Raw genomic sequence first — 10,243 nt, 5'->3', positions numbered from 1 at the left:
AAAGAGACACGCTGGTGTGACGTCATATTTCTGAAAGAGTTCGGTTAGACAAGAGGAAGAGTCATCGCTGGTGCGTGAAAAAACACCAGCGAAACGCACGCCAGAGAGCTTATCAGGACAAACCGCCAGACTGATTTAGAGTGATGTACCTCATATGGAAACAGGAAGAAATTTTAGGCAGCTGTTGTGGTTCATTTACAGGTTGTTAACAACGCATTAGCTTGTAAAATTCGTTCATTTTTGTTGTCTATAGCTGCCTACAAATAACCTCCAGACAAGCGAAACTAAAAATATTTATTGTGTTGTGCTTACTTCAGCAAATCTTTGTGCTTTGTCGGCTGAAAGTGCTTCACTTTCCCCGCATTTATTAAAACGGACGAGCATGTGTACATTAAATACTGCCAGGATGAGCGTGGAAGAGAAGAACAAAAGACCCAGGAGGCACATTAAGGTTTCGAGGAGTGAAGTTTAATGGGATCATGATTGTCTTTGTCGGAGGTCAAATATTTAATTGGTTTATGGGACAAAAAGCACAACCAGAGCCACTCCTACATTCACTCAGCCAACTAAAACTCTCTACATTAGATTCACCATCAGGGCAGACAAAAACCCAAGAACCACTTTTAGCAGCTCAGTCGTACAGAGGGTCATTACTTTTGACAAATGACAGACATTTTGCTTTTTCAAAGGTTGGGAGAATGGCTACCACATATTAGCTTTCTCATTTTGTCGGAACACACCGTTCCCAACGAAGCGTTTTCATCTCCTCCTATCAAAGGGATTTATTGTTCTAGCCGGGCAAAACGCTCTTTCTCTCCTCTCTCTTGTATCAGGGCAATCTCTCCCCTCTGATTATGCTTCAGCTGGTTGAGATCAGTGTTACTCTGTGGGAGAGTAAAAGTGACCTCAGTCTGACTCATTGGTCGACATCCATCCGCTCCCCGGGCCCTACGACATGCACAGACTGACAAAGAGGCTGATGGAAAGGACGGACAGAGTACTGCTGGGTGGACGGACAAACAGAGAGACGGAGGTACAGACAGGCAGGGTCCTATGTTTGCCCCATGACGAAGGAAGGAGGCAAATTAGTGCGGTAGAGAGGGCGGACTGTGACCTTATTGGCCAGACTGTTAGCGAATAGGGGCACGGGCCTACAGCCGACGTCACAGCGTGCTGGTTGTGGAAGCAGCCAATCGCTTTCCTATGTAGATCCTAAAAGGAGGAAAGAGAAAAGCAGGAGTCAATGATGGACACTTCGCCTTACTTATCGAGCCTTGGTAGCCATAATTAGGAATGGCAGGATTTTAGCCTTTTCCAAACCTCAAAACACAGAAATAGTAAGAAATGGAATAAACAGAGTCTTTATTTGCTCTAGCATGAGCTAACGAACTGCATTAATTTATGAAGCTTTGGATTATGTAATATCAATATTACATAAAACAACCTTGTTCACTAATAGCCCATTTACTGTGTAGTGTTCCCCCACCAGCCAGTCCAGGATGCTATTAAAGTTTAATCTAAGGTTGGCACTTCTGTCTTGCTCTTTGCAGAGAGGTAAAGTTAAACTGCCAAACGTTAAAAATATAGCAAGTAGTTTTTGTTTTTTTTTCATTCAATATGCAACAAGCAATATTCGCAAAAGAAACATCAACAGAGGAGCCGACTTCATAGAAGAGACGCATTAGTTTAGTCGTGTCTGTGAGACGCTTCAGAGAGAACAACAGGAAAGTGGAAAAAAAAAAAAGCTTTAGAAAAGAGTCCCTGTGAGTTATGAACCGAGTTCCGATGACAAGGACCTGCTTTACTGCACCTGAAACTTTTTCATTGGAGCTGCAGTTTTTTGCTCACAAAGTATTCATTGTTTAACCCTTCCTTTAACCAGGCTGTGTCTGTTTTTAAGAAGAAACCCAGCAGAAACTTTTTTTCCCCGTCTTTTTTTTTTTGGATTCCGATAAAAGATTGCACTGAGTTACAGAAGCTTGTGGATCTAGAGGATAGTCTGGACATGACGTCAGGACTTCAGCTCAGTACATCGTTGCCAGATGTACAGTAATTATTGCATTTGTACAATAACTTTGCCTTCTGTACGATGTACAGTCAATAATGCTACAAGCCTCATCATGTAAAATAACTCAATCATTTTATGATACGCAGTATTAGTCGATGTAATCAGTCTGGCCAAACTCATTAAAAATGCATCAGGCATCTGTGTTTAATGCATCTCTTGTCACATGACGTCTTTCCAGCCAATCATGGTTGTCGAGAAGATAAATGCGACAACAAAGGTTACAGGTGGAGCTGATTAGATAAAGAAGTTGTTTTTTTTTAGTGTACATGTAGATGGATTGTTATAGTTTACTATTGCAGCCTTTAGTTTAGTGAAGAGATTTTAGTTTTTTGGGGTTTTTTTGTGTTTTTTATTTGATTGCATCCCAAAAGACTACCGCCTACCACACATCATATAAGTCTGCACTTCAAAATGAAAGTTTATTTTCTTAAACACTGTGGCTAGATTTTCAGGAGTATTAAAAAGTTGTTCATCTAAATATGTGGTTTCTGAAAATGCAGATTTTTGCCTATTTGTTCTCTTGGTTGTAACTTGTGAACAGTAATTTTCATAAAAATATCTGAATTTTGAGCCTGTGATACAACACAGTAAAACAATTAAACATCTGGTAAGGCTATCTCCGTGTTAGATTCATAGTCTTAGGCTAGACATAGTACAACATGTGCTAATCAAATCCATATCCTGCATATAACAAACAGATGTAACCACCCACTGATTTGTGGAATGCTGTTTTGAGGCCATGAGTTTAGGATTTAACTGTTTATTTTACTAAAAAAGAAACCAGAATTTAATAAATTAACAGCATACTTTATTGACGGAGGCTTAAAACTAGCAATTTAGACTATAAACTCCTTAATAAAATGTTTACTGAGGTAAAAGATCAAGTAGGAATCAGGGTCATTTTCTCAAAGATGTGTATACAAATAGACTTCTGTTTGTATTCAGAGGAGTCGCCCCCTGCTGGCTGTTAGAAAGAATGCAGGGTCAGGACACTTCACATTGACGTCACATTTTTGAACCGGACACAACTTCCATATTTTCTATACAGTCCATGAGCAAACCAGATGTGCGTGCTCATGCTAAAAGCATTTTCTAGTAAAAGTTTAAACATACTGTTTGAAAAATCAAAAAGGAAGCCAGGCAGGGAAACCAGACAATGTAAGAATAGAATAACGTACTCTCACATTGTTTCCTATTATGAGACCATACTATTAGCTCTGTGTTTACTTCATTTCCTTCCCCGTCAATATGAATCATACTCACCCAACTCCAAGTGTGAGCAGGTGTGAAGCCAGCAGCGAAGGGACAAGGATGAGGAGGACATCGGATGAGAAGAGTCCCCTCTTCATCACCTCTGTCTTCCTAACGCTGAGGGAGCTCGGCTGCTTCGGGTGCTGAAACACAAACTCTCTGCAGCGAGAGAAGAGAGGAGAGGAGTCGGAGATAAGAGATGCAGGAGGACGGAAGATTGAAAGGGAGAGAAATAAACAGAGATAATGAGAGCACAAGAGAGAAGACTGAGGATGCAAGAAAAATACTGAGAGCCTGAGACCACTGAGAACTGCTACCTGTCAAACAGACTTATTTTATTGCGGGAGATTAAATGTCAAGTGCAGCAGAGTAAATAAAAATGAGGACGCTTCATGTGCTTCAAAGGTATAATCCATAAACAAAACAAAAATACACAACGTGCTGCTGAAGTTAAACTGAACAAACACACTAGACAATCAGTAGTTTTGTGATGTTTTGAAAGTATACCAGGCCTATTTGTGCAACTTTAAAGAAAGAAAAAGTGCTCATTTGTGTTTATTTATATCCCTTTAAATGCATATGAATAGATTATTTAGGAGATTCTCAGGTTAAACCCTTTACTGAAAAACTCTGTAAAGCCACACTTTTGGGATTTTGTGCAAACAGAATAGATAGAACATGTTAATTTGTGATCAGTCGGCAGATTTTTGGTCACCTGCTTTCAATCTTTACACTAAATTAAGCCAATTGCCTCCCGGCTGAATCCTCTGACAGCGCAGGCATGCAGTAAAAAATATCACAGCAAACATAAGCAAAACAGTAAAACTTAAAGGAGCCGGTCTTACTTTGGTGGCATATTTTCAGGTCTACTGGACCAATCCCACACCCAGTCAGTGTCCGCCCGTCGCTCAGCTTCCTCCTGCAACGTCGATCAAGGATCAGACGGTTTGAAAGAAGATCACATTAAGGCCAGTTGAAACCAGCGATGCTACTGTGAAATGAGCAAATCTGAACAACATTTAACACAAACAACAGCTTGCAGAAAACTAAAAGAAGCTCAGTTGATTCTCTCTTGGATACCACAGCATTAGGACTTTTTTTCCCCCCTCAGTTCCCAAATAATTTGTCACGTAAATGCAAAATATACACTCTGGTATTGATTACCTATCTCCAGCAAGTGGAGTTTTAAGCTGCACTGAAATGATCCCTTTGTGCTTTGCAAGCTGCTCAATAATTTAACACATAATGCAGTGTAACTACTTTATGGGATTTATAGCTATAAACAACGTGCTTGTTTTTGTCACAGCAAAATGAAACGTCTGTGTCGGTTGTTTGTCTGATTTGCTTTACAGATTGCACAAAGCAGGATGAATTCGAACACCGCATGTTGAATGAATGGATACCTGTATGGTCACGCAGTCGCTGTCCTGCTCGCTACCGGGTCTCGGAGAACTGGTGGACTGCGGAGTCGTGGCCTGCGGAGGACTGTGGACGGAAGACAATGCGGGCTCAGTATCAAGACACAGACCGAGTGCGGCGGCGTAATAATTCTACATTCTCGGTAAAACAAACAAAAACAGAGAAAGCAAACAGACGTTGTGAAAAACAAGCAAAGTTCCTCTGAGCGCAGAATAAACCTCATTACTGTGCAAATGATTTCTACACCTCGCTGTGCAGCTCAGGCTCCCGTCCTCGCTCCAACCCCCCCGAACAAAACAAAACAACAACAACAACAAAAAAAAAGAGTCCATACTAACAGACTGCATCATTACCTGTCTCTACTCCTCTCGCACTCCAGCTGTGCCTCCAGAAGGATCCTCTCCAGCTCCCCCTGCAGGGCCGAGGAGATGCTGTCCTGCGGCCCTGTCAGACTCTCCCTGCGGCTCACGGCTGCGATCAGCTCCTCCAGCTCGACCCAGGAGCCTGACCGGGAAAACAGCAACGCAAAGGGCAGTGAGTTTGCGCTGATGCTCGAGGAAGCAGAAACAGTTTTGCGAATGTACAGACTGCGGTGAGCCAGAGAGGAGTCATGATGCAGTGTTGTTTACACTGAGTCACATTTATTGACCTTCGACCTTCTACTGAGATTTGGCTGTAATTTCCTTTTAAATATTGGCAAGATATTAGTGTTTAGCATTATTTAATCGTCTGAACCCAAAAACCTGCTGTCAGGTTTGAAGGGCCTGTTTACTTTTTTAAAAAATCACCAAAAATACACCATTTTGTCAGAGCTACAAACTGCAACAGAACAAATCCTCAGATAAATCCTGTCCAGCTTTCTAACAGTTTTTGACCTGCTCATCTGTGACATGTTATTTTGTCTACAAATTGATTTCTATCTGAGTTAAAATTATGATATTTCATGGAAGTCACTTTATCCCAAACATGCCTCGCAGCAAGAAGGTTGCTGGTTCGCGTGGAGCTTGCATGTTCTCCCCGTGCAGCGTGGGTTCTCTCCGGGTTCTCTGGCTTCCTCCCACACAGTCCAAAAACATGTTGAGGCTAATTGGTGATCCAGAATTGTCCGTAGGTGTGAATGTGGGTGTCCCCTGCCTTCACCCTAAGTTAGCTGGGATAGACTCCAGCCCCCCCATGACCCTAGTGAGGATTAAGCGGTGTATAGATAATGGATGGATAGATGTCTTGATCACTGATTTGCCAAAAGTTAGCGGTTTCTAATGATCAGATTTTGTATTTAATTATTATTTTTATAAAAATCTACACTAATTGATGCAACTGTGAAGCCATGACTGAATCAGCAACAAAAATTCCTGGACTTTTTGACTGAACTGCAGGCTGTGTTTATACAGATAAAAACAAGAATGGAAATAAATTAAAACTAGCACCATATATATATACAACGTAGAGTCTTATCACCAGTGTTGGTGACACCTGTGGGCACTTTGAAAAACATGTGCATGCACCTTTTTTTCCAGATTTTTTTTGCAAAAAATTATCAAAGAAATTCAAATGTAGTTTTTCCTTTTTGATGATTTACAGCATTCTAGTGTCACACTGGACAAAGGACATCTTTGAGCTTTTTCTACTTCTACTCATTTCCATAGAGGTGTCAGACTTTATGTTGTAGTAAAAAATTAGCTCCTCATGAAAAAGAAAATGTGGCAGGAGCCAAACAGGGCAGCTCTGAAAGTGTTTGTGTGACTTTATCAATACAGTGCAACCAAGTTAATCATTTTTAATGGAAAAGATACTTATTGATGAATTATAAATTTTCTATGAGTTTTGCAGTTCTCTTCCTGAACACAAACATTCCAACTTTCGATTTTTGGACTTAAATCTTGTTTTATTTTCCCAATGATTTAAATTTATATTGTCCAAATTACTGTTGTTTTTTCATCATACCAGCTCATCCGATTTTCCTTTGTTTCAATGCGTAACCAATGCATCATTCATTGCGTCCAAATAACCCACCAAAATCCCTTCATGAGGCTTAAAATGATGCAAGAACCCCTACTTCACTGATCCACAAGCACTGAAGATTACGGTTCGAGCAAATGCAACATAGCAAGACCGATATCAGTCATATCACTGAGCTCTGAAGGACACATGTGGCGGCGTGTTGGCTTAAAATGTCACGGCTTCAGTGTGGCGCTGACAGCGAATGAAGACGTGCGCGTTGCTGTGCGCTGACATATGGTGACTTATAAGAAGCGCCGCAGACGCCCCGATGTGACATTAGGTGACCCGAGCGACGCTGACATCCAGCTGTGTGGCGCATAACACATTCACACACACACAAACAAGACGTGTGTTTCATTCTATCAATGGAAAACATACGCAACACATGAATGAATGGACACGCAGGTTCACAGGGTACAGATCAGGAGGAGATTTACACGCACACACGCACGCTGCTGTGTATGGCGTGCACACACCCACAGCTAAACAGTAGGGCAGGGCTAACTCGGGCTGACAGCATGTTTGCTTACGTAAGATCTTATTTCTGTTAGAGATTAGCCATTCGCCCTCTCCCTTCCTCCCCTTGTTTCTCTCTTGTCATGCCGCCTGCATCTCACCCTGACACAGGCGGCATGCACAAAATATCTCACCTCATCTGCCTACCAGAGTATCCTTCCGTCTCATCCGATCTCTCTAATCTTTGCTTTACGCCGGTTTATGACACCACTGTGCGATCACACAAACAGCAGCAGAGGCATGAGTGGGCTCAGTGCTGCAGGAAAGGGTGGGAGAGAGAGAGGGAGAGGGGGGGAGAGAGAAGGGGGGAGAGGGAGGGCAGAGGAAACTGTGCCATTGCCCTAGTTATTTTCCTACAGAGGGGAGTTATGACATAACAACTGCCTTGCTGCCTGACTTATCTATCTGTCGCCATTCTGCAGCACTAAATCAGTTTCTATGGTGCAATCCTGTACACATTCATCTGTGCCACTGCCAGATCAGCTTTATGTAACGTGGACACGGGCTGGATGCTAAAAGACTCAATGAAGCGCGGCGCAGCACATTCATTTTGGCTTTGCCGGGGTTATGAATGCCTGTTGTCCAGTTTATGGACTGGAAGGAGGAATTATCGGGGTGTGAGGTGGGCTCAGAGGAGAGGAGTGCAGTTTGAATGTTGTCCCAGATTTATGGCTTACATGAGAAAGTCCAAAAAGACCATTAAGGACAACTGCAAGAGTGTTTCCATCCCCCAAGTGGAAACAAGATAAATTGAATTAAAAAAAAAAAAAAAGTTTTACTCTTTGCTGAGGTGGAAAATTTGCGGCGCAAATCGATTTGAAAAACTAAATTTCCACATTGTTTACATTCATTGAAAGCCTCACAGGTGCTCTTTTCTGCTTCGGGGGGATTTTATGGCACCAAATTTTGAATTTGCATCGAGCTCCTGATGTTTGATTAGCAGCAGTGAACGGAAAGCATCTTCTCTTGCTAGTTTTTCTGGAAATTTCTTTGTTTAATTAACACATTAAACTTGAAAGCAGGGCGAAATTATTAGTGTAGAAGATGTTACAAGCTTCCTGTAATGGATCTGAGCCAGATTATTCCACATACTCTGTATTGTACTATAAGGAAATGGCAGCACAGAAATACCAAACGAAAGTAAAGGATATTAGAAAACATTGTCACCTGACCTAACCTGAACCCTGAACCCTGAACTTCCCACCCCAAACTGCTGCGTCGACGGACACGGCTAGGGGAAGTTATCGAGACAGATCTCACAAACCTAACCCTGACGTTTATTTTTCAGTTGGTAGTTTCACTATTTATTGTCAGACAAGCTGCTATCACTATTGAATTTTCAGTTTTGGCATAAAAAAAAAAATATCAAAAACCCCCAGCCTGGGTCACCAAGAAGTCAAACGTCAGGCCCAGTCACATCCATTCAGTCCCTCCAGCTCCACATGTTTCAAAGAGCATCTTCTGTGCCAAGCAATGTGCAGCCAGCACAGTGGAGCTATAAGTGTCAGAAAATCTCCACGAGCTTAATTGGCTTACAGAGATACAAACAGGTGAGTCAGGGAATCCGTTTACACAATGACAGTGTCAGTGGCAACAACAATGACAAGTATAAACCTGGCAGTGGCTTCTTCTTATGTGTGTTTTCATCCTGTCACAGCTGCCCTCAGCAGCCTGGCAGCCTGTCACCATCAATGCACTGCGCCCATCAGCAGCTGCACATCATCACACCTGAGTGGACCAACCGCTCGCACTGTTTACCCACACTGTTGACATTTTGCATTTGGAAACGAGCGCGCAGATTCGAGCCGTTTGCGCACGGAATTGGCGCACGATCTCAGCAGAAACCTTTCGCTGCGAGGCTACAGAAGGCAAATATTGAACTTGAGACAACAGTTACAGCCGTGTGGGTCTGTGCGCCACCATCACTCACCGTACAGTCCGTCTTCTGGTGACTGTGAGCCGGACATGTTTTTGGGTTTTGTTTTTTTTTGTTTTTTTTTACGCGCCGGAGGATGAAGCTGGAGATGCGGAGGGATGCTGCTGCTGCTGCTGCTGCTGCTGTCTGTCACCGAGGAGGACGAAGCAGGACGCGAGTGCGGTTTTCTGCCCCGAACCCGTTTCTCTCGATCTCTGTTGTGTTTTGTTGTGATCTAAAAAGGACACCGGGCACCGACGCTGCGTTAATCCGCTCCCCTCCTCCTCCCTCCTCTCCTCCCTCCTCCCCCCTCTGTTTCCCACGTGTCAGAGGGAAGGAGGTAAACAAACAGGCTGGGATGAGCTCAGCAGGTAAAAAGCCACAACAAGGTGCAGGACAGGGCTCTGAATGCAGCCCTGCACTGAAACCACTGCTCTGATGTTACCTCTGAGCTCAACATTATGACATGAAATATAGTGAATGCTTGTAAAAGGAGATGCTTTCTGAAAATATGTATTCTGGAGCAGAATCATTCCAGTGCCTGAGCTCTCATACAACCCTACCAGCAATAACCCCATTTCTACTACACACAGTACAAACAATGAAGACTAATACAACCCCACATCACTCCAGCTCAAACATAATATGTCCTGAGAGCACTGTTTACAGACACTACTGGTAAAATGGGAAACCTCATAAAAACAAAACAAAAGAACGAAGTAATTAAAGAAGATAATGAAAATACTACACAAATACTACTGCAAATTATTTAGCATTTATTTGCTTTTCTGATTTTTAAAAATGTATTTATTGTTTAGGTTTTTAAAACTAATTTTACCTCAACCACCACACAAGCCTGCCTATTCATTCACTGAAAAATATGCATATATTTAATATTTTCATTTAAAAAAAATCATATACATGTTAACAGATGAAGGGTTCATTTGCAAAACCAGATAACTCCACCTTCTCAAACCTTCAGAAAACCCATTTTTCCGTCGTCTACCTGAGACAATATCAATCAAACTTAAGTTATCTCTGTTTTTGTCATGTCATTTCTGAGTCAAATCCAC

The 10,243-nt window shown here is 42.3% G+C and overlaps 1 protein-coding gene across 1 annotated transcript; it reads right to left on the bottom strand.

Annotated features, from left to right (window-relative positions):
• Window positions 1–446: 446 nt before the first annotated feature.
• On the bottom strand, window positions 447–9,323 carry LOC103357984 (BCL2/adenovirus E1B 19 kDa protein-interacting protein 3). Its single transcript, XM_008282759.1, has 6 exons — window positions 9,186–9,323; window positions 5,092–5,242; window positions 4,723–4,804; window positions 4,165–4,238; window positions 3,332–3,478; window positions 447–1,212 (listed from the first exon to the last, which is right to left on the bottom strand). The coding sequence occupies exons 1-6, from the start codon at window positions 9,220–9,222 to the stop codon at window positions 1,164–1,166; spliced, it is 540 nt and encodes a 179-aa protein (XP_008280981.1). The 5' UTR covers window positions 9,223–9,323; the 3' UTR covers window positions 447–1,163.
• Between the last annotated feature and the right edge of the window lie 920 nt (window positions 9,324–10,243).

Source organism: Stegastes partitus, unplaced genomic scaffold (genome assembly GCF_000690725.1).
Source record: "Stegastes partitus isolate 25-593 unplaced genomic scaffold, Stegastes_partitus-1.0.2 Scaffold285, whole genome shotgun sequence".
NCBI lineage: Eukaryota > Metazoa > Chordata > Actinopteri > Pomacentridae > Stegastes > Stegastes partitus.
This window is presented reverse-complemented; position numbering and strand designations above follow the sequence as displayed.

Coding starts and splice junctions, on each gene's coding strand:
- LOC103357984 (XM_008282759.1), bottom strand. CDS start 9,222: ATGTCCGGCTCACAGTCACCAGAAGACGGACTGTACG. Junction 4,805..5,091: donor TGCGAGAGGAGTAGAGACAG/GTAATGATGCAG, acceptor TTCCGTCCACAG/TCCTCCGCAGGCCACGACTC. Junction 3,479..4,164: donor CCTGAAAATATGCCACCAAA/GTAAGACCGGCT, acceptor CTCTCGCTGCAG/AGAGTTTGTGTTTCAGCACC.